Source organism: Esox lucius, chromosome 21 (genome assembly GCF_011004845.1).
Source record: "Esox lucius isolate fEsoLuc1 chromosome 21, fEsoLuc1.pri, whole genome shotgun sequence".
Lineage (NCBI taxonomy): Eukaryota > Metazoa > Chordata > Actinopteri > Esociformes > Esocidae > Esox > Esox lucius.
Genome location: NC_047589.1, coordinates 30,034,382 through 30,060,231, shown reverse-complemented (window position 1 = coordinate 30,060,231; position 25,850 = coordinate 30,034,382). Strand labels below are relative to the sequence as shown.

The window sequence follows — 25,850 nt, the reverse complement described above, 5'->3', positions numbered from 1 at the left end:
GTGGTGGAAAACACCGGCAATCCTTGGCAGCCAGGGAACCTCAGCTAGGTGCTCTAGAGTGGCCCAGAGTTCTAGAGCTCGGTTGTTCTCGGACTCTAGAGTGTCCTAGAGTTTAACAATGTCCTATGGCTTTAGAGATTATCTGTCCTTTGCTTGTAGTGACTTACAATTATAGTATCCTGTAGTTACAGGGTGCCCTATAGTTTTCTAGAGTGTTCTAGAGTGTCCTGGAGTTCTGGAGTTCTAGAGTGTCCTGGAGTTCTAGAGTGTGGTTATGAATAAGAACGCTGTTGGGGATGCTGACTTCAGTTGGTCTAGTCCACGCCCCTTCAATCAGTGCCTTCCTCACTGCTACCTCTGGCATCGCCTTCTAGACCCTGACAGAGACCTTATCGACATCATCCTCCATTCTGATTGGTAACCATGCCTCAACTTAAATATGTTAGGACTTTTACCTGTAGACATTTACCCATCAGTCAAAACATTGCATTGCAAATGTCTGGTTCTGATGTGAATTCCTCACTCACTTAATTCTTATTAGTATTTTTAAGCCTAAAGGAGAAGTAATGGGTGGTAAAATCTCCAATGTCCTTTTGCAAACTGCTGTGACTTTCATGAATCTGATAACAGACGGTCACGGAAACATTGTCACCATCTAACAATAAGAAAATTGTCAAATCTCACTCCCCACAGGAAGCCACGGTCCTTTTAAAGCCCTTGTCATTTGTAACGGGTATTTAACACTAATAGCAGATTATCACTATGCTTCTGTTTGTGCATGCGTGACTACATACTTGCATACATGCTCTGAATATAAGACTGAATGTGTGTGTGTGTGTGTGTTTATGTTATGTGTGTGTGTTGTATGTGTTTTGTGTGCCTGTGTGTGTGGCTAAGATGCTGTAACAGAGTGTGGGTTGGGCAGGCATGGTGCATGGAGTTATGTTAATTAGTATATATTTGGAGACCATATGTCACCAGGGACTAATGAACACCTAGCTGGAATCCCAGACGGACAGCCTTCTGATGGGGAATTATCCCAGACAAGCACAACTCTGATGGGGAATAATCCCAGACAAACATCACTCTGATTGGGAATAGTCCCAGACAAGTGTCACTCTGATGGGGAATATTCCCAGACAAGCATCACTCTGATGAGGAATATTCCCAGACAAGCATCACTGTCATGGGGAATAGTCCCAGACAAGCATCACTCTGATGTGGAATATTCCCAGACAAGCATCACTCTGATGTGGAATATTCCCAGACAAGCATCACTCTGATGGGGAATATTCCCAGACAAGCATCACTCTGATGAGGAATATTCCCAGACAAGCATCACTGTCATGGGGAATAGTCCCAGACAAGCATCACTCTGATGGGGAATAGTCCCAGACAAGCATCACTGTCATGGGGAATAGTCCCAGACAAGCATCACTCTGATGGGGAATAGTCCCAGACAAGCATCACTCTGATGGGGAATATTCCCATACAAGCATCACTCTGATGGGGAATATTCCCAGACAAGCATCACTCTGATGGGGAATATTCCCAGACAAGCATCACTCTGATGGGGAATATTCCCAGACAAGCATCACTCTGATGGGGAGTAGTCCCAGACAAGCATCACTCTGATGTGGAATATTCCCAGACAAGCATCACTCTGATGGGGAATATTCCCAGACAAGCATCACTCTGATGAGGAATATTCCCAGACAAGCATCACTGTCATGGGGAATAGTCCCAGACAAGCATCACTCTGATGGGGAATATTCCCAGACAAGCATCACTCTGATGGGGAATATTCCCAGACAAGCATCACTCTGATGGGGAATATTCCCAGACAAGCATCACTCTGATGGGGAGTAGTCCCAGACAAGCATCACTCTGATGGGGAGTAGTCCAATGGAGGGGGAGGCCAGTGCCAGGTGACATCATCAATTCTTCCTGGAGATGAGACACAGGTCTATCTGGATTACAGGTTACATCGTAAAGACTTGGACATGAGTCCTCTGAGTCACAATTCAATTCAAATTACTTTGTTGTCATAATGTAATTATATATTGCCACTATTCTGAGATAAATCAATTAACCGAAGAAATAATATGAATTTAGATTGTAAATAGAAAAATCTATATGATTTAGCAATAATATAAACATTTATTGATTAATTAAGTAATAGTATTAATCTCAGTTGAAGGAAGGTAGAGTAGAGACAGGATTTACATGATCTTCTACACTCACCTAAAGGATTATTAGGAACACTTGCTTCAATGCAATGGCAGTTGCTTCAATGCATTTAGGGGTGTGGTCCTGGTCAAGACAATCTCCTGAACTCCAAACTGAATGTCAGAATGGGAAAGAAAGGTGATTTAAGCAATTTTGAGCGTGGCATGGTTGTTGGTGCCAGACAGGCCGGTCTGAGTATTTCACAATCTTCTCAGTTACTGGGATTTTCACGCACAACCATTTCTAGGGTTTAGAAAGAATGGTGTGAAAAGGGTAAAACATCCAGTATGCGGCAGTCCTGTGGGCGAAAATGCCTTGTTGATGCTAGAGGTCAGAGGAGAATGGGCCGACTGATTCAAGCTGATAGAAGAGCAACTTTGACTGAAATAACCACTCGTTACAACCCAGGTATGCAGCAAAGCATTTGTGAAGCCATAACATGCACAACCTTGAGGTGGATGGGCTACAACAGCAGAAGACCCATCATCTCCACTACAAATAGGAAAAAGAGGCTACAATTTGCACGAGCTCACCAAAATTGGACAGTTGAAGACTGGAAGAATGTTGCCTGGTCTGATGAGTCTCGATTTCTTTTGAGACATTCAGATGGTAGAGTCAGAATTTGGCGTAAATAGAATGAGAACATGGATCCATGCCTTGTTACCAATGTGCAGGCTGGTGGTGGTGTAATGGTGTGGGGGATGTTTTCTTGGCACACTTTAGGCCAATTGGGCATTGTTTAAATGCCACGGCCTACCTGAGCATTGTTTCTGACCATGTCCATCCCTTTATGACCACCATGTACCCATCCTCTGATGGCTACTTCCAGCAGGATAATGCACCATGTCACAAAGCTTGAATCATTTCAAATTGGTTTCTTGAACATGACAATGAGTTCACTATACTGAAATGGCCCCCACAGTCACCAGATCTCAACCCAATTGAGCATCTTTGGGATGTGGTGGAACGGGAGCTTCGTGCCCTGGATGTGCATCCCACAAATCTCCATCAACTGCAAGATGCTATCCTATCAATATGGGCCAACATTTCTAAAGAATGCTTTCAGCACCTTGTTGAATCAATGCCACGTAGAATTAAGGCAGTTCTGAAGGCGAAAGGGGGTCAAATACAGTATTAGTATGGTGTTCCTAATAATCCTTTAGGTGAGTGTATATAGTAAATGTATTTTTTCTGTACAGATCAAATGAAATGGAAAAGGCGTAAAACCCATTCACCTTTAAACAATATTATTGGACTTAAATATCTGTAAAAAGGTTCATATTTAAAGATTTAGCCATCTAGGGTTGAATCCAAACAATCAAACCAAAGTTCTGTAAGTCAATGATAGAGGCTAATAAAACTTTTTTGTAATTGTTCAAATGATTTGCTCTCCTTATAAAACATACTTACTGAGAAATAGCTACATGCAAATTACAATGCTATCACTATTAAATGGTTTGGTTCCATTGTTAAATGCCATCCTCAATACCATTACTGTTATCAGTGCACCTGAATATGCATAAAGAAAAACAAACATTTGTTTTGTGTGTGTGTGTATGAGAGAGAAAGAGAAAGAAAATCCAAGGATGAACTGTGTGACCCAGTACCAGAATGACTCATAGATCAGGAGCAGCCTTGGGGCTCTCTCTTGTTCATTTACTCTCTCTTTTTCATTTACTCTCTCTTTTTCACTCTCTCCTTTTTTATATATTTTAATTTCCCTCCCTCTCCTGTCTTTCTCTCATTGGTTTTCACTCAAATTTATATAAATAATCATTTCAAAAATGGAAAATAAACCATCAGAATATAAGTTAACATTACACCCACAAAAGGATCAGTGCAATTAAAATATGTACAGTGTTGAAACCATAGTTACAGTGTGAATGGAATAAATAAACAGGTTAATTTCATTCATGTTTGCAATGATTTTGATGCTCCACCCCTTTCCTCATGGCAATTTTTTTTATACCTTGCTGCTGTAGTTGCACCTGTGTAACTGATGTCCTTGTAGGTCTGTATGATCTGAGGGCAATGTGTTGAAATAAATATCTACAACTACACTACATTTGTCGGGATGTCAGGAAGTGTGTCTCCATTTCCACCTCATATTGTGGTCAGGTTACACTGTCTTCCCTTCTAACCAGGCCTGTCCACGGAGAGAGCTTCCACAGGAACAAGGCCACGCTTGTTTTACATCGTCAGTGCATACATTTTTGGTTCGGAGGGGTGGTGTATACATGGTCTGTCGTAGGTTGCTGGTCAGAAATGCTGGTAGTCTGCTGTTGATGAATCTGCAGAGGCTTTCCCAGGGTTTCCTGTTCATGCAGGTTCCCAGTTCAACCAGGATAAAATCTATTGCCACTTTTGTTGATTTAGAACTGCACCTTCTATTGTACTGTCCCACTGAGAGAGCTGTGTATCTTGCTCACACACACACAGCTTCCACATATAGACAAACACACACACCCGTACATAAACACAGCTAGGTCGAGTGCAACCTGGTCTAATTAATAAAATGCTACAGGTGTGATAGCAATACACACTATATACACACCCTAACTCTCACACACACTAACGTGCGCGCATACATGCTAACACAAGCAGCCAGGTCAGGTCCCAACTTAACTTAATCACAAAGCCAGTAGAAGTGACAGCTATACACACACACACACCCCCATGCAGAGGTTTTAGGTTGTTCTCATTCAGACACATCAAATTAAGGTCATCAGGGGAAAGGAAGTCATTGGCTTATTAACGATGACTGTGGCGTGTGTGTTTGGTTATGTGTGTGTGTGTGGTTATGTGTGTGTGTGTGTGTGTGTGTGTTTGGTTATGTGTGTGTGTGGAAGTTTGTGTGTGTGTGTTTGGTAATGTGTGTGTGTGTGTGTGTGGGAGTGTGTGTTTGTGTGTGGTTATGTGTGTGTGTGTGTGTGTGTGTGTGTGTGTGTGTGTGTAGTTATGTGTGTGTGTTTGGTTATGTGTGTGTGTGGAAGTGTGTGTGTGTGTTTGGTAATGTGTGTGTGTGTGTGTGTGTGTGTGTGTGTGTGTGTGTGTGTGGGAGTGTGTGTTTGTGTTTGGTTATGTGTGTGTGTGGGAGTGTGTGTTTGTGTTTGGTTATGTGTGTGTGTGTGTGTGTGTGTGTGTGTGTGTGTGTGTGTGTGTGTGTGTGTGTGTGTGTGTGTGGGAGTGTGAACATTGCCCCAGGATTAACATGAAGGTAGCTGGCATCCGTGGCTGAAACAAAGGCTTTATTACTGTCCTGTTCTACCGATGTGGGATGTAGAGGAGTGAGGATTAGGACATCAGATTGAGGAAAGAGGGGAAGTAGAGAGAGCAGAGGTGATAGAATGAAAGGAGGAGGGGAAGTAGAGAGAGCAGAGGTGATAGAATGAAAGGAGGAGGGGAAGTAGAAAGAGCAGAGGTAATAGAATGAAAGGAGGAGGGGAAGTAGAAAGAGCAGAGGTAATAGAATGAAAAGAGGAGGGGAAGTAGAGAGAGCAGAGGTGATAGAATGAAAGGAGGAGGGGAAGTAGAGAGAGCAGAGGTGATAGAATGAAAGGAGGAGGGGAAGTAGAGAGAGCAGAGGTGATAGAATGAAAGGAGGGAGTAGAGATGGAAAGAAAGAGCAGAAAACAGTCTGAGGTTTGCCCACCTAGTCTTCAGTGTGGTTCAACTACACCTGGGATGTTGCTGGGTGAGTTCAATCACAGGACGCTTACCAAACGGCTTCCTATTACCCATATAGTTCCCTGGATAAGCACATCTACAGCTCCGGAAAAAATAAAGAGACCACTGCACCTTGTACTTTCCTTTCCAAAACTGTGTGAGGGACAGAAGGGAAAACATTTAGAGACCACTGCAAATTGAACGCTTCTGTTCCTCACTCCATACTTTCCTTTTCAACTTTTTTGGAAGGGAAAGAAAAAGGTGCAGTGGTCTCTTAATTTTTTCCCGAGCTGTATTTCAACTAGTCAAATAATGAACAAGCCCCCGTTAGTTTGATCTTGTCTGGAGCTAGTTCTGTAGGATTAAAGGACTACATTTTATGCAAATAAATAATACATTGGGAAGCACTGTACTAGGGAATAGGCTGTAATTAGGGACACCTACATCGTTTTCCTGTGTTCAGTTGAGTATTCATTTCAGGCCACATACTAATCTTATAATTGGTAGATGGGTTTGATTTAGGGAGCCTGTATTAACCACCATGCTTAAAGCAGCAGGTTTTGTTCCTGTCATTGATCCCTGCTGGGATAAAAGCCAGCAGAAGCTCTGACGTGTGGTTCATTTATTTTTTCATAACACATCTGATTGTGATTCCAGTTCTAGAACACACCATCATCATCATCGCATACAAGATGACCCTTTAACATTCCATTCTCGGGGAGTGATGGAAGTCCTCGGTGACTACAACAGCGACAGGATTGGCTGACAACAAGGCCGGATTACAGTGGATCTGTCCAAAATGGAACGCCTTATCTAATGCACTACTTTTGACCAAAGCCATATGAAAGTAGTGCACTATAGGAGGAATAGGGTGCCATTTGGGATCAAATATAACGCTGTAACAGCCATGGTCAAGATGTTGGCAGGTTTCCCATCACTGTATCTAAATAGATTTGAATCAACAGTTTACCGAGCCATAGAACATAGCAACAGTTAGTCAGAGTAACAGCAACTTTTCTTACACGGTAATGTGTGCCTGTGATGCCCCTTTCATATTGAGGGATCCTTTGTTTTTAGGTCTTCAAAACCAGTCACTAGGAAATAATGAATGCATTTTAATGTGATTGCCTAGCAGTGGCTTCGAAAACACAATTTTCAGAGCTGGAGGTCACAGCTTAAGGCTTTCACCGATCCCTGTCCATTCCAGTCCCCAAACCTTATAAACCATGAGCCCAAAAGTAGTTTACAGTTCAAGAGAAAATGCGATCCATTGTTCTGTTCACAGTAAACAGCCACCCAAATCTTCAGCAAACTTTAGCTGGCGCTAGCAAAGATGTGTGGAGGTAATCATGGAGTGTGAACATGTTTTCTTTGGTAAAATGTAAGGTCACACCTAATATGAGTTCAGTTCAGGTGTATAAACATAGAGGCGTAGGCCTTTAAGTGTTCTAATGTGATCAAAGTATATCATTGTCAAATGCAATCTCATTTTAGGCTTGTTCAATTTGCAGTGGACCAACTACTTTTGTATTGCCAGTATTATTTCCCCGCCCCTGGCCCATCTACTCCAATAAACACTGGCTGAATCCAGTAGCATTCTTCTGCCCTGCATAATACACTTCTCTAGTTCATCTACTCCAACAAACACTAGCTGAATCCAGTGGTGTTCTTCTGCTCTGCATAATAGACTTCTCTAGTTCATCTACTCCAACAAACACTAGCTGAATCCAGTGGCGTTCTTCTGCTCTGCATAATACACTTCTTTAGTTCATCTACTCCAACAAACACTGGCTGAATCCAGTGGCATTCTTCTGCTCTGCATAATACACTTCTTTAGTTCATCTACTCCAACAAACACTGGCTGAATCCAGTGGCATTATTCTGCTCTGCATAATACACTTCTTTAGTTCATTTACTCCAACAAACACTGGCTGAATCCAGTGGCGTTCTTCTGCTCTGCACAATACACTTCTTTAGTTCATCTACTCCAACAAACACTGGCTGAATCCAGTGGCATTATTCTGCTCTGCATAATACACTTCTTTAGTTCATCTACTCCAACAAACACTGGCTGAATCCAGTGGCATTCTTCTGCTCTGCATAATACACTTCTTTAGTTAATCTACTCCAACAAACACTGGCTGAATCCAGTGGCATTCTGCTGCTCTGCATAACGCACTTCTCTTGATCTGCACAGCTGGGGCATTTCACTGCACTATACAGGGTAGCAGGGGCCATTTGGGATTCGCACTGTGACTCTGCGTGAAGGTCCAGTATCACTTAAGCCCATATAATGATGTCCCCTCCACTAGTACATTCCTGGTTCACTCTCATATCGGTCCTTTCAGTTCCTCCACAAACAGGCCAGGGCCGCTGAACCTACACGGCGCTCAAAGTCTTGTGAGCCTAATTTCACACCATAACTCGATAAGTAGTGCCGACTTGGCTTGCTGGGAGGCTCCAGAAGTGTTCTTGCCGTATCCCAAATGACACACTATCTAATCCCAGTATAGTGCACTATTTTTCCTCAGAACCCATAGGACTCACTAAGGACCGCTGTATATACGGATGTGTCTGCTGTTTGGGATTCTGTCTCCCCGGAGAGATTCCCAGTAAGGCTTTTCTGTGTACTGAGTGCTAATCAGATGTGTCTGCCTGCCTGTCTATCTGCCTGTCTGCCAGTCTGTCAGTCTCTCCTTCCCTTTTTCTGACCATGTCCATCCCTTTATGACCACCATGTACCCATCCTCTGATGGCTACTTCGAGCAGGATATCTCATAAAGGCTTTGGTCAAAAGAATTACACTATAAATGACAATAGGGAGTCGCTTAGGACGGAGACTGTGATTCCAAGCACTTTAATTCAAGTTAGCTCACCGTGGAAAGATGTTAGGCCAGGGAATCCTAAAGGAAAATATCAGTAGTTTAGAAAGTTGTGGACATTTGATTTGTGAACATGAGACCACTTGACAACTCATCATGGAAGATATTTCCTAACTTGATTTTCATTGGTAGATGTTCTTATAATCTTCCAGGCCAGATCACGTCCCTTATCTAAGTAATGTCAGCCTGGGGTCTGGGCTCTGATTCCTCTCTTCTTTGCACAGAGCCACAAATGGCACCCGATTTCCTATGAGCGCAGCTCAAAATTTGTGTGCTATATAGGGAATAGGGTGCCATTGAATTTGGGAAACAATAATCCTGCTCTTCAGTCCAACAGAGCTGTAATGAATCTACTATGATTCTTTAAATATCAAACATTGCCATGTCTACCATTTATCTGTTATCGTACATTATCAAACTAATTGGGGAATCTAACAGTTATACTGTCAAACATTATCTGCATTATCCACTGTCTCGCAAACTAGTGAAATATTTCAGTTCTACGATTAGAACAGCGTTCCCCGTTGAGCTTGCCAGGACCCCTCAGGGAGACGTTTGTTCTTGGCAACCCCCACAACCCCAAAAAACCCTGGATGGTGCTGAGCCCAACCTGACGCCCGTCAGCCATTGAATGACACAGATGTACTGAGAGGCGGTGAACATATCGCTAGGCCCCGTTTACAGGCCCCGTTTACAGGCCCCGTTTACAGGCCCCGTTTACAGGCCCCGTTAACAGGCCCCGTTTACAGGCCCCGTTTACAGGCCCCGTTTACAGGCCCCGTTTACAGGCCCCGTTTACAGGCCCCGTTTACAGGCCCCGTTAACAGGCCCCGTTTACAGGCCCCGTTTACAGGCCCCGTTTACAGGCCCCGTTTACAGTGTCTGTCTGCATTGACGGCACCATGAGGGGCCACATGAGTAATGTGTTTTACTGTCACTCTACTCTTGCTGTTCACATTGCATGATACGACTCCATTTCATTGTTACTGTGGCAACATAAAAGGTACACTAACATATTTGAACGTCTCCATGTTTGCTTCATACAGAGGCACACTGTGGTGGGAAATCTCCCAGAATGCTTAGCATTGTTGTGGTATGTGTTTAGCTGTTATGGTAAAGACTCAGTTTATCAGGATTGTAAAAACCATATGAAATAAACTAGGCCCACTTATATAACCAGCGTGAATCTGGAGAGCTAAAATACCTGGCAGTATATAGCAGATGGCTTTGTTCTCTTCAGTTCGGTTCAGTTCTCCTAAAATGGTTTCTTGACAGAACTAGTTGGTGCTTGGTTCTATTCACCTGATATGGTTTCTAGACCTGGCCGTGGTTAGCAAATGTCTCTGTTCTGTTCAGTTCTCCTAACATGAGTTCTAAACTGGAGCAGTGGACAGTGCATTGCTGTTATTTTGTTAGTCCGGTGATGGTACACACAATGGAAGTACCTGTCCTCAGATGTCAGGCAGGGACTGGGGGGGGGGCTCTCGGCCTCCCTCTTCTGGTTGTGTTCTGGTTCTGTTTCCTTAATCCAGACCTGGGTTGTGGGGGGCAGATCGTTGGGCCCTGATTTGTTGTCCTAATCCGGGTTATTGGACAGTGGCTAGCTGGGTCACAGATTACATTATCTGGCACTCTGGGAGAGATTTGTAATCTCCTGTGTCATCGCTGGTTTGTCCTCTGAGCCTCTCTTTAATGGAATGTTTGCGTAAGGGGGTGGTGGTCAGGAAACGTTGGTTGTGTGCGCCTCTGGTGCTCGTGGAGGCCTCTGGCGCTCGTGGAGGCCTCTGGTTGTCGTCGAGGTCTCTGGTGGTTGTGGAGGCCTCTGGCACTCGTGGAGGCCTCTGGCGCTCATTACCAACAAAGTACAATGAGTCCCCTCAACACAAAGTACAATGAGTCCCCTCAACACAGAGTACAATGAGTCCCCTCAACACAGAGTACAATGAGTCCCCTCAACACAGAGTACAATGAATCCCCTCAACAACAGAGTACAATGAGTCCCCTCAACAACAGAGTACAATGAGTCTCCTCAACAACAGAGTACAATGAGTCCCCTCAACAACAGAGTACAATGAGTCTCCTCAACAACAGAGTACAATGAGTCTCCTCAACAACAGAGTACAATGAGTCCCCTCAACACAGAGTACAATGAGTCCCCTCAACACAGAGTACACTGAGTCCCCTCAACACAGAGCATAATGAGTCCCATCAACACAGAGTACACTGAGTCCCCTCAACAACAGAGTACAATGAGCTCCTCAACACAGAGTACAATGAGTCCCCTCAACACAGAGTACAATGAGTCCCCTCAACACAGAGTACACTGAGTCCCCTCAACACAGAGCATAATGAGTCCCATCAACACAGAGTACACTGAGTCCCCTCAACAACAGAGTACAATGAGCTCCTCAACACAGAGTACAATGAGTCCCCTCAAGACAGAGTACAATGAGTCCCCTCAACACTACTCTGTGTTGAGGGGATTCTTAATAAGCCATGGGAACTGGCATGTCGTGGAGTAATGCATTCACACACTTGTTGGTGACCCATTAGAGATTGTCTCGTGTTTTAAAAAAAATATGGGAGCCAAAGAGCCAAAATGAATCATGACAAGGAGAGATGATATATTATGTGTTACATATTACATGTTATATTACCTGTTACATATTACATACGATATATGACGTATTACATATGATATATGTCGTGTTGCATATTACATATAACATTTTATATGTTACATATTACATACGATATATTACATGTATGGTCCAGTTAAGAGTGTGTCCCCGTCTTCCTGTAGGTCCTGACTATATCAAACAGGCATTCATGGAGGCAGTTGAGATCCCCAATGAACAACCCCCCGCTGAGGAAGAGCTGAACGACATCATCCCCGGCCACGCCGAGACGCCCGAGCCAACCCCTCCCCCATCGCCCCACAGCAAGAAGAGACAGCAAGGTAACAGCGTCTCCGCCTCCGCCTCCCGCAAGACAAGCAAAGAAGAATCGTCACACAGCCGCAAACTCAGCAAGGAGGAGAAACCGGCCCATAAGGTCAGCAAGGAGGAGAAACCGGCCCATAAGGTCAGCAAGGAGGAGCGGGCTAGCAGGAAAGTCAGCAAAGAGGAAAAGGGGTCCGTTCCTGCCGAGCCGCCGAGAGCTGCTCCCCCACCACAGGTCAAACAGGAGGAGGCCCCAGCTAAACCCCACAAGGCCCCGGAGCCTGTCCCCAACAAACCACCCACCCCCCAGTCTGCTCCCCTGACGGCAGCGGCTCCTGGTAATGGAATAGGACAGCTACACACTCAGTATCACAGTTACTACGTCAAAACCCCCGCACGGGTGCCCCTGCCCAGAGACCCCGAGCCGGACGAGGACGAGGAGCCGAGTCAGCTGACCCTCGCCAGGATGTGCCCCCCGCCCCCCAAGTCGTTCCGGAGCTCCACCCCAAAGCCGACGCCCACCAGTGAGCCGGGCAAACTCAGGAAGCAGGATTCATTGAAGCCCAAGAGCCTGGCAGAGACCAAAAGGGCCAGCAGGGAGATGGCTGAGTCCCGTGGCGAAGAAACGGTAACTGAAGGGGAGGAGCATGTGTGTATCAGGTGTCTCAGAGAAGACTGATCTGGGATCAGTTTGAGATTCTCGAACACATGGACTATGTTTACATGGACAGATCCTAGGACAGCTGTCCTACTCTGAGACACTTGATCCATACGGCGGACGGGGATGTGGAGTGTCAGGGGAATGTGGGTTCTCATGCCAGCACTGTTTAGATGGCAACCGTCTCTACCTTGTGACCAAAAACCTCTTTGCTACAACCTTTAGCTAATGACCAAAGACATCTGCCTAATAACCAAACAACTCTACTTAATGACCAAACTCATCTATGTAATGACCAAACACTTCTGTCTACTGACTAATCAACTCTACTTAATCAAACATCTGTACTTAATGACCAATCACCTCTAGCTGACCAAACATGTGCTTAATGACCAAAAACCTCTAGCTATTGACCAAACATCTATCTAATGACCAATCACCTCTAGCTGACCAAACATGTATCTAATGACCAAACACCTCTAGCTACTGACCAAACATGTATCTAATGACCAAACACCTCTAGCTACTGACCAAACATGTATCTAATGACCAAACACCTCTAGCTACTGACCAAACATGTATCTAATGACCAAACACCTCTAGCTACTGACCGAACATGTATCAAATGACCAAATACCTCTAGCTACTGACCAAACATGTTCCTAATGACCAAACACCTCTAGCTATTGACCAAACATCTATCTAATGACCAAACACCTCTAGCTACTGACCAAACATATATCTAATGACCAAACACCCCTAGCTACTGACCAAACATGTGCATAATGACCAAACACCTCTAGCTACTGACCAAACATCTATCTAATGACCAATCACATCTAGCTGACCAAACATCTATCTAATGACCAATCACCCCTAGCTGACCAAACAAGTGCTTAATGACCAAAAACCTCTAGCTACTGACCAAACATCTATGTAATGACCAATCACCTCTAGCTGACCAAACATGTATCTAATGACCAAACACTTCTAGCTACTGACCAAACTTGTATCTAATGACCAAACACCTCTAGCTACTGACCAAACATGTATCTAATGGCCAAACACCTTTTGCTACTGACCAAACATGTACTTAATGACCAGACACCTCTAGCTACTGACCAAAGATGTATATAATGACCAAACACTTCTACTTACTGACCCCCACAGATATTTAACCTCCTGAAAAAATCATTATTAATGTATTTATTAGGAGCAAACTGTAATTGATTTGAATATATTCTAATTATGGAATATGGCAGTTCCATGTTGTTTTCTCTTCTTTACTTTGTCTTGCAGGCTCCTAACTCTATCTTGGTTGCTATGGTGATGCTGTTGAATATCGGCCTAGCGATCATATTTGTCCACTTCTTGACATGATGATCCCTAGTGTCAGGTAACCTCAGTTTACCACTGTTGTTGTCTTTCTGAAAATGCATTAAATTACCCAACATGTTTGTTATATCTCCCGCTTTTAATCAGTTCATAATTAATTCATTAAACCTCATCTGAACTGTGTTTCTCTCCTCAGTGATGCCATGGCAACTGGTGTAGTTGCATTGCCGGCCTTTAGAAATCAAAATGGCACCAGCCAGACCTGGATCAGCGACAGGAGCATGGGATTCAGCTGTGTGACAACGGAGAGGAACAGAAGAGGAGCAAGAGAGGAACAGGAGAGAAGGACCCGCAGCTGGTCCTAGGCCGTCTACAGCCCTGCCTGATCATAATTTTCTCTTCTGGGTAGCTATCGGATGAATCTGAGGGACAAAAGAGAAACACTAGGACAAAGGACAAACACACACATACCACACAAACAAACACACGTACACACAAACACACACACATCTGAAGTATTGAAATACACACCCGCTGACCCAATCAGTGAGGACTCTGCCCTGCTTGAGCACGGCCCAAGGCTACTCCTTCTGTGCAGAACCTAAGTCTACCCTAGCCTGAACACTGAGCGACTGACTGGATGACGGGATGACTGACTGACTGACTGACTGACTCTGGGCCAGCGTGGAGATGCACTTTTAGATGACAGGAGCGAACAGCTGCCTTACTATTTTACTCTCTGACGTTTTGATGGGGAGATGTGAGCACCACAAGGCCAGAGCACTGGGTTTCAGGGAAGGGGGCGTTCCAATGTTCCCACAGTCTAAGTCCTGAGGTTCTGAGATTTTAAGGTTCCAACATTTTGAAGTTCTGATGTTCCAGTGTTCTACGGTTCCAATGGCTCTTCTCACCACGTCTTGCTGCAGGAAAGACTACGCACCGTACATTAGCCGTCTATGCTAGTTCGGTCACTCGCCAGTCTTACTCTGTTAACCAATCACCATCCAACGCAGCTTCTTCTGTCTCCTCCCACCTGCACCCGGAAGGCACTGCTTTGACACCATGACCGTGCATGGTACTGTTGTGACAACATTTAGTTGTAGTTTTTGTTGTTGTAGTTGTTGTTTTCTTTATGTTGGTTACTTTTAGTTTTAAAAAAAGAAAATCTACTGATCAACCTTGACAAGAGTCAACATCCTTTTTATTTTGGTATCAGGAATAAAAATCATAATTCTATTTCTTCATAATGAGAATCTTCTATCCTAATTTTATTAAATGTGCAATATTATTTTTTTAATGAAGGATTATATATTTTGCCAAAAAAGGGTCTAGTCTATTTAAAGTTTTAACTGTTGTAAAAATCTGTTTATTTTTAATTTTATCACATAACTGGAAAGAAAATCATCATTTGAATAGATGTGAGCAGGGAAATGAACAGTACGGTTTGAGGAATGAAGCCACAGTGTAGCAAGCCATAGATAGGTCTATGTGACTACATGACTGAAGGATGAAAAGTCTTATCAAATATTTATTGAATCCAAAATATATTTTTTGTTATTATTATTAGATGAATGTGCATGGGATTTTGTTAGTTGACAAGTTACTTTAGTTGTTCTCCTCTGCTTCTCATTCTAAAACCACTAAGCTGTAAGAGCAAGTAGATGGCTGAGTTAGAAAAATAAAAGACGTCCTTATTCTTATTGTGAGTTCCCGAATTCTGCTTGCTTGTCTGTTAGCATGGCAAGTGAACATCCTGTATGGATTCTGAGAAAAATAACTGATTGTACAGATCTTAAGAAAAAAACGTTAAATTTATTCAGGTGGGATTCAGGGGGATGTTATGTGGTACTTTGACAGAAACCGTAATATGGTAAGTGGTACTACTGTATGGTTAGGATGAAGTAATGCCTTTAAAAAGTCTTGAACAGTAATGTTGTTTGCTTGCCTCAGAAGGTGAGTTATGTACAAACATGCCACTACATCGTAACCATTTTAGTTGCAGGTGCAGCTTGGAAGTACTTTTTTTTTTTTTTATGTATCTACAATCGACAAACTAACATTACACTTGCCACCATCCATTTCAAATTAATTTATTTCACCGTGCAACTGACTAGTAGACGTTTATTTGTTTAGAGTATTTTGGTCTTCGTGAAAAGGGCTTGAAAAGTGGCAAAATTGTTTTTATTTCAATGTAGTTTTTTAGGATAGTTTGCATGATCTGTTGACAAACCACTTGATTTCGGGAGCCAAAACTGTACTTTGGAAGTACTAACTGGTCTATGGATTCTGATTGGTCCTACAGTGTTCATCTGAAGTGTGTCAGTATAGAACATGACTCACTATAAAGAAAATAATTAAACATTTCTAAAGAGAAAAAACATTTCTCCCAAGGCAACTTTACACTGTGTCGTAATTACACCAATGCAATGCAGTTCGCCATACCAACCTTATAACATTTAAGTATTGATATGTTTTTTTATTTAATCCATTTCAGTCCAAATCCTCTTTTCTTTATTTCTAGTCTGTCCCCTCAGAGCAGGGTGAGAGCTGTATCTTTTAGGGGTTTAAACTACTAGTACTTGGGATATTTTTCTAAAAAGCAACATTGCATGTTGGAAAACATTATATATATATATATATATATATATACATATATATATATATACATATATATATATATATATATATATATATATATATATATATAGACAACATATATACTATTTGTAAGGATTTTTACAGAATCACAATCCAGGAACTGGTATGAGTGGGTATTTTTCTAAGGATTTGCACACCTGTATTTTGACAATGAATATAACATGTTTGTAATGGGTAATCTAATAATAAACTTACAGTAACATTTGACAGCACAAAAACCTTCATTTCTAATTGGTTGTTATTGATGTGAACTTGGGGGACGTTTGCAGGATGAAGATTATACATGCTTAGACTGTTTAACCAAATGATGAGGAACCGTGTGAGACTTTTGATATCTCAAGAGTATGCCGTCGCCCCATTGACTTGTGCAAAGTCTTTGGAGAAGTATTTATGTGTATAACAATAAAGAAGTTATGCCTTGTACGCGGTCCATATCTGTTTGCTTCAGTCTTGGTCTCTTCAATACTCCTGTGCCTTCAAAGGTGTTTTGGATGGGTTTTAGGGGCAGTAAATAGCCTAGTGGTTAGATTATCTCACAAGTAACGAAAAAGTCGATAGATCAAATCTTTGAGCTGGCTAGGTTAAAAACATATGTTGTTTTGTCCGCTCTGGAATAAGGTGCTACAAAAGCTGGGAAATAAATGGCTTCATTATTTATATTTCTCTCCCCTCCCAAATTAGATATGTCAAATTCACGATTATGGTGTCAGCACGTCGTAAAACCTCCACAGCAAGTACTAGAGAGTCGAAGTTTAAGATGCCTGTCCTCCAATGCCAAACTATCACTCTGCCCGCTCAACCAGGAGGTTTACACCGGCACGCGAACTGGAGCTTAACACATTCCCCAGTTAGTGACCGCGATTGAGCTTGCAGGCATCTGACCTAGCAGAAGAACCAGGAAGACACGAGGCAGCCCTGTTCGACCCCACCTCCCGCCCCCAGGGTGACACAGAGCCAATTCATGGCACCCCCTGCTGGAAGCCCCTGGGATGCCCCTGGGACACCTAGCCAAAACAATGCAGCTGGACTGCGAGGCCATGACTTAGGCTACTGCGCCATACTGGGGCTAAATTTAAACTTCAGTTAGGTGACTTCAAAGTTGGAATGGTATGCTCTGCCCACTCCACTGAGTCGGCTAATCACGCCTGTCTCCAGAAGAAGATTTAGGGTGAAAAGGAGATCCTACCCTATTCCCTGTATAGTGCTCTGCTTTTTACCAGAGCCCTCAAGAGGTGAATACACTGAACACTATGGCCCGCCAGTAGTGAGGCACCGAGACAGGCAACATCTGTTTTTCGACACTATTCACCGATACTATATAATATCTCTGGCCAGCCACCGTTCAGGTTCTGGACCACATTCAAACCCACATGGACAGACGATCCATCAGACATCGCTGTGGGTCCCAAATATAAACACTGCCCATATAAGCATGCGCTTCCTTTATAGGGGCAGCTATATTAATACGCCACTTTGCAGACACTTTCATCCTGTGCCGTCACACGCCACGCTGCCACACACACCGCATATGGAAAATGGTGGCCGATCCTCGTGCGCTCGTTTCCATGACAACTGTGATCCTGGCTAGCACCTGGCAACGTACATGATTCATGCAAGAAGGCGGGGGGGGAGGTCTATGCTCTGCGATGGCGGAGGACACGGAGGTAAGCCGGTCGGTGAAACTCTGCGGGTGTGGACAGTACCCCGAACAGGTGTCAGGCTTGTAAGACTCTCCCTGTGTAGAAAAACACCACAGTTCTACAATATATATATCTACGGTTACTTATGATGATGATGATGATGAATTTGTAAAAGTTCATCCCAAAATTCTCCCTCTCTGTCCTCTGTCCTTCATGACTCAGAATCTGACTGCTGTTTCGAAGAGGTGTCAGTTTGTTAGCAGGCTAACGCAATAGTGCTCTCCTCCGAGCGTTATAGCACTGAACGTTATAACACCCAAACCACACTGCATACAGGGAGCGTGTAGTGTAGTATGTAAGGAATAAGGAGTCATATTTCCAAGTCTAAAGTAGGGCACTATCTAGGGAATAGGGTGCCAAATAGCACATAGCTTCCGTAGGTTTTTCTAACTAGTAATTGTAACTAACATCAGCGCCGTAACCTCCAGTGGCCGACAAACAACACTTGTTTGAGAGGTTCAAGCTAAAATTGGATTAGGTCTCGTAAGCAGTGAGGGGATATCTGTGCTGAGTGCCTTCAAACCGGTGTTGCTAAGACATCAGTATTATTGAGATCCACTTTCCATGCTTTGCATTGCTAGCTTAGCTTAGCATTGCACCGTCTCCGGTTACAGTATCAAACCTGGGCCACGATTGGCTATCAAAACACCAGTTCCTTTTACATTAAGTCTTCCAGAATAGAATATGATGTCTGGTAATACGATCGTTCAGAACACTCAAACACTATCATGACATTGTTATGGGTTGCTAGGAGGTCTTCACTTGGCGTGGGAAAAATCGCTTGCTGTCTTATTATGTAAACTTTTGCAGAGGTCCCACAAGACTCATAATCATAAGTTATACACTATATAATGAACTAAGGGAGCCATGTGGGGCCAATAAAACATTTACATCCCGAGACGCAGTGCTATGTAAAAAACACAGACCCTGAATACTGTGGGAGTAGGATAGCAATCTGTCCATTACAGTATAACTGCTTTACAGTACAGTGCCTACAGCAAGTGGAGTTTTATTTACAATTCATCAACACACTATACTCCCCCTTAAGGGGAATGTTTTCACTGTTGTGAAATGAAACATAGTATATGAAAAATACCACATTGAAGGTAAAGACCTAGCTATTTCAGGTTTCTGTATATTAGAAAAAGAATATCTTACAATTGGGAGAATTATATGTACATTTATTATTTTATTTCAGTGTACTAATTTATTTTCAGTGTAATGGTTTTACCAGGCCTTTTTTCCCATTGCTGAAGAGTGTCATACTGAAAGACTCTTTGTTGTCTTTTTGAGAATTCAATTGAATTGAATGAATCAGACAGGGACAGCCACTCTTCCCACTGTTTAGGGCGCTGGTGCTTTGATTTACTGCTGCACCACAACTATCAGACATCGTTTTATGAAAATTACGGTGCTTTGATGAAGCACAGCATCTATAAATATCAGAGGTTTTTTTCAGGACGTTGTCAGCCTTTTTCAGAACGCAGAAAACTGGCATTTATTTTGTGTACAGGAGACTTGTTGAATGGCTGGTATAGCAAGTAGTGGGAGTTGTTTTTTATGTATACAGTTCTAATGAAAACGGGTGTAACTTTCCACTGCAAAAAGCACATGGTTTTTGTGCAACACGTTATTCTTTTGATGGTAACCCTAACCTTAGCCTCTTGAAACAGGCCTAGAATGTCACTAGGCCCAGAGAATATCTATAGGAGTTTTGTTGCAAAGGGGTGGGAATTTTTTTTTTGTCAGTAACGTCTCAGCGCACGTTAACTCAATCAAATGTATTGCTTGGACTAACGCCTCAAAACACGTTTTCCCAATCAAATTCATTAGGAGGGGCTTAAACACGTGCTCAGAGAATAATGTCTTCTGTGCAACAGTAGCTAGCTAAGTGCAGATGGCAGCAAAATCGCTAAATAAAACCCCATCGAAATATGTGGACGTATGTCACGTTTGTGATTAACCATATCAGTCTTTGAGAAACAAACATAACCCTTTCCTAGGCAAATCGTCGTTATTGCAACCGGACTACACAGTCATGGTAGAATATACAATATTTGTTGTTTAGCGACAACTGCACTGCAAGAAAAATCTGCCTACCATATGTATACCCATTCGGGGGTGTACATTATTTTTTTTTTTATTATGCTTGCAAACAATACAGAGATGACAAACATAACATACAATTTTTAACAATGACAAAAATGTCATATAAAATGAAATAACAATATGTACAATGTCACCTGAACATACACAAAGAAAGAAATAAAAGAGAAATTTGTGTTGTAAAAAATAAAATAAGATCACGAGGGTAAGACATGTTATACATTTAGAGTATATAAGTTAAGGTCATTACAGTTTGAAATGGTTTTAATTGCTTTCTTATTTACTGAGGATGAAATAGTGTTAAGGTACATTTTGAATTCTTTAAAAAAAAACAATAAAAATGTGTTTGTTATTAGTGAATTTACATTTATGGATATAAAATTTGCCAATAAAATGAAGTAAATTAATAACAAAGCAGGCCTTTGTTTTATTGGGGTCAGAATGAAAGTATCCAAAAATAAGATATTTAAAGTTTACTGAAATATCTTGCTGGATATTATCTTTAATAATTATTTCAATATTTTTCCATAGTTGTTCAGTATAGGAACATGACCAAAATAGATGAGAAACAGTTTCTGTATGAACTTGGCAAAATGAGCATCTTGTATCAATATTAATCTTATACAGTATTTAATCATGAAATATTTAACAGGGTAAAATGTATTTATTATTTTGAAGGACACTGATTTTACTTTATTAGTTAGAAGATATTTCTGTTGTAAGGACCAAATATTTTCCCAATTTAAATTTTTAAATAAATTATTCCAGTAAGAGATTGCAGGGGAAACAGAAACGATATTTTCAAGAAAAAGGGATCTAACTTGATTATTTCTATCATTTTTTCCTGAAAAACATATTTTACCTATTGGAGTTTTGTTTGGCTCAGGAAAAGTAGTAATTATAGAAGGAGAATCATTGCAGTTTTTAAAGAGGATACAGATTCCTGTTGGTATTGCCCACATAACTATGGCAAACTCTTTAGGTGTAACTGGCATATTGTATTAAGAAAGAAATTCTGTGTAAGTCATTAAAAAACCTTGGTGGTTAAATAGCTGACGTACCAAGAGTAAGCCGTTATCAAACCGTTTGATAGGAACCTTTGAAATGTTGTAATTGCACATCAATAAAAATCTTATACCCCCAATACGTGAAAAAGCTTGTTGTGGGAAGATATTCCAGATGGAGTCTTGATTTTTCAAATATCGATGAAGCCAATTTATTTTAAAAGTATAATTTAAAGAACTAAAATCAATCAAATTTAAACCACCTTTGTTATAATTGTTTAGAATAACCAATTTCTTCGTATAGTGGTTTTTATTTTTCCAGACAAAATCTGTCAGATCTCTATCAATCAATTTACATGTGGACTCAACATAAAGAGATTGGGCCGCATAAGAGAGATGAGAAAGTCCCTTGGCCTTGGTGAGCAAAACTCTTCCTTAAATAGATAGATCCCTTTGAAGCCAGCAATTACGTTTTTTCTTTGTTTTAGCAATAATCTGATTAAAATTTGTTGGGCATCGATTTTTATCTTTAGTTATTTCAATACCAAGATATTTTACAGTGCTTTTAACAGCTATACCACAAATTGAAGAAACATTGCAATTTTTAATGGGCAATAATTCACATTTATCATTATTCAGACTTAGACCAGAAGCTCTAGAGAATGATTGAAGGATATTTAAGGCTACAGGGACTTGAGAGGAGTCTTCTAAAAACAACGCTGTATCATCTGCTAATTGACTTATGATTAATTTTGTAGTTCCTACAGTGATGCATTTTAGGTTACTCCTTGTAATATGCAATTTAAGAAATTGTACTGCAATTAAAAATAAATAAGGAGACACTGGACATCCCTGTCGAACACCACGATTAAGGAAAAATCTGGGAGAGGTACCGTTTTTTAGTTTAATGGAACAATTTCCATTTCCATATAACATTTTAACCATCTTACAGAATAACTCACCAAATCCACATTTTTTAAGAGCTTGAAATAAAAAATTGTGATCTAAAGTATCAAAAGCTTTGTAATAATCTAAGAAGAAAATGAATCTGTCATTATTAATTATATCAGAATAATCTAAAATATCTAATATTAATCTTATATTGTTAGATATGTGTCTATTTTGCATAAAGCCAGACTGTACTTCATCAATAATAGAATGTAATACTCCTTTTAATCTTTTAGCTAATAAAAAATTATTTAGTAACGTTATTGGACGCCAATTATCTATTAAAGTAATGTGTTTATTTGGTTTGGGAATTAAAGTGATCAGCCCTTGGCATAAAGTAGGAAGGAGAGACGATTTGTTTATGCTTTCCTTAAAGACGTTTAGTAAAAAAGGAGTTATGTTTTCTCTGAATATGTGATAAAACTCTGATGTTAGACCATCTGTACCAGGGGACTTGCTTGTTTTTAAAGAATGAATTGCTTCATCAATTTCTTTTAAAGTAATGGGAGAATCGCAGAGGGCTTGATCGGCATTACCTAATTGATTAATGAATAAAAATGAATCAAAAGAATTATGAGCATGTTGCTTGCTAAATTTAGATGTGTATAAATCATGATAGAATTTGGCACAAAAATTAGCAATGACTTTTTGGTCTTCACAGACAATTTCATCATTCATAAGCTTTTCAATCTGATTTATTTTATTCGGGGATGTACATCATAGACATGTCTATGGTGTACATGACAGCTACAGTGGCTGAGTTTGCATTGCGTTACCATAGTAACAACACTGCTCTGGCGAAGTTAGGTTTTGTTATGTCGTCTAGAAGTTAGCCTACTTTACAGATGTTGTATGTTTTTGTAAATTAAATAAAAATCCGTGTTCATTGTACATAGGTAACGCAATTGTCTAGGTAATCAGATTATTTGCAATTCTCATCTGTGTGCAATATAATTATTGTTATAATTATTAGGCTATATTGTTATAGGCTAATACAAAATTGCACATGAAGATTGACACACTTAACAACTTCACTAGTGCGCGTGCGAAGCTAGCCGGTCAAACTACTATAAACTACGGTATTATAAACCAAACCCGGCTCAGCCCCCTCAGTTGTATTTTCTGCCCCATCAGTGTAAGTTTTAAAACCCCTACAGTATCGAAAAATAGCACAAGAAAAATATAGATTTGCCACCTCACCATTTCTAACAGCCCCCATACTTTGTCCTGTCCTGTTTTAAACTCACTCTCCTCTTTTTGTATCCATAATAGGCTAACATCCACCTGATAAGCACACAATTCCACAAACGTTCCTTCACGCTGCATTTTCTTGTCCCTGTAGGTCTGCAGAGTGCAAAGTTAAATTGCATAATAACGGGTAATCCGACAATAATATATTAATCCACTTTTTTTCCTCTCATATATTGGTGTTGTGAGCAACCGTGAACAACGCCTTGACGGTATTCATAGAAAATCCGTCCGAGCCAGCAGGCGCGCCGGACCAGTGGACATCCACCGTGAGACCTTCACCGACACCGCGGCCCATGTGCAGGTGCCTTAAAGCGGTATGTGGCTCCAGTCGCAATCTTCTGCTATAATATGAAAGTGTGGATGAGGTAGAAAGAATTAGCGCTTTTTCTGAGGGGAAATGGCTAATTCTAAACTGAACGAAATGGCGTGACAGTCTCAACCCCCAGATGTACCAAAAGATTTTGCTTAACCCCTCATTCACACATAAGCGCCAGGCCTTTGTTGAAAGCGGAAGCGCTCCATTGCTAGCCATTCAAAAAAGGCTCCTTGAAGCGGGAAGGCAGCGCGGGCCATAAAAAAATATGTTTTCCTTCTCCGTCACGGAAAGTCAATCAATCAATCAATCAAATGTATTTATAAAGCCCTTTTTACAACAGCAGTTGTCACAAAGTGCTTTACAGAGACACCTGGCATTAAACCCCAAGGAGCAAACAACAGTAGTGTTGAATTTCAGTGGCTAGGAAAAACTCCCTAAGAAGGTCGAATTTAAGGAAGAAACCTAGAGAGGACCCAGGCTCAGCAACGGCCCCCCAAACCAGGTAATCCGCAGGTGTGGACCAAGACCACATCTCCTCCTAAAATTTAAAACTGGAGGAGACTGAGAAAAGTTAGTAGTACATCCCTCATATCCCCCAGCACAATAATATAGCAGCGTAACACCTTGGAACTGAGACGGGGGGGTCCGGCGACACTGTGGGCCTACCCGGGGGAGGCTCTGAACAGGGCCCAACAGGCAGGAAATCCATCCAACCACATTTCACCATTTCAACCAATCAGAGCACATTTCACCGCCTGTGTGTGAACAAAGGGTAACGAATTCTCGTCCTCCACCTCGTTTTGACCAACGTATGCTGCTGAGAATCATTTTGTGTTCAGAATACGAACCTGATCCTCGATAATTGAAATCAGAGGAGTAACCACTAGTATCACTGACCTGTCCATTTTCAATTTAAATTACATCGCAGACTGTCGGCCATGATTGATAAATTATACTTTCACCAACCCTAAACCTCACACTTAAGGTTACAAAAATTGCAAAATGGGGACAGGGAAAAGAATCACCATTAGTACATTTTTTCTGATTCAACCACAGTTTGGGGACATTTTGTTCCCCATTATACAGTTATGTCAGTTAAAGTTAGGGTTAAGGTTAGGGTTAGGGTACGGCTTAAAATTAGTAAATGAAGGACCTTTCCTTAAGGTCAATCAACTTTGGTGTCCCCATTTGATTGCTCAGTATACGGGGCATGTGTTGGCAGTGTATAGTCCAGACATTGGTCACTTCTTATTTCCTGCTAAGACTCATGGGACTTCAGGCTGATGACTGGGGTAACTGGGTCCTCGATCCTCCTCCAGGCTATGAGGAAAATCCCTAAATACAAAGTGACAACCCCCCCTCCCCCATTGTGCTGTAAAGATGCCCAAAGACCTGTCCTTTCTCATGACCCTTTTCTTTCATCCAGAGAGCATTAGTGGAACCAGGTCAGAATTACAGACCAATATAGCGTTTGTAAAATAACCCACCCGTTAGTCACTATTGCTAGCTCAGATAAGCTGTAACACGAATCATTGTGGTTGTTTTTGTTGTTTGAACTGTAGACGACACCTAGCTCTGTTGACCTGAAAAGAAGCAATGAGTTCATTAAATGCAGTTGGTTATTGTTATGGGTTTGTTTTCATTAGAATACATTTCAAGTACATACTCTATTTACTAATGTGAAAACATGAGTCTAGTTACTATAAGGTAAATACATTACTATTAATGTAGTGCAAAGACATTAGACTATTTACTGTAAAGACCTGAGACCTGTAACTATATTGTAAAAACATGAAACTAGATGGTCTAATGTATAACCCCATTTCCAAAAAAGTTGGGACGCTGTGTAAAATGTAAATAAAAAACAGAATCCCATGATGAGCAAATCATTTAAACCCTATTTTCTATAGAAACTACTACAAAAACTTAGAAATTCTATTGTTTCTTGGAAAAATATATGCCCACTTTGAATTTGTTGCCAGCAACACGTTTCAAAAAGGTTGGGACAGAGGCAACTGAAGACTGAAAAAGTTGAGTAATGCTAAGTTGAGATCGGCCCGTCTGGCACCAACAATCATGACACGCTCAAAATTGCTTAAATCACCTTTCTTTCCCATTCTGACATTCAGTTTGGAGTTCAGGAGATTGTCTTGAC

At 41.4% G+C, this 25,850-nt stretch overlaps 1 protein-coding gene across 1 annotated transcript in view; it reads left to right on the top strand.

Annotated features, from left to right (window-relative positions):
* Positions 1–14,083, top strand: part of jph1a (junctophilin 1a) — a 36,098-nt gene extending 22,015 nt beyond the window's left edge. Inside the window, exons 5-7 of the mRNA XM_020041931.3 lie at positions 11,581–12,347; positions 13,677–13,773; positions 13,909–14,083. Of these exons, the coding sequence (XP_019897490.2) occupies positions 11,581–12,347; positions 13,677–13,757 (848 nt within the window). The 3' untranslated portion in view covers positions 13,758–13,773; positions 13,909–14,083. The remainder of the gene's footprint in view (positions 1–11,580; positions 12,348–13,676; positions 13,774–13,908) is intronic.
* The last annotated feature ends 11,767 nt before the right edge of the window (positions 14,084–25,850 follow it).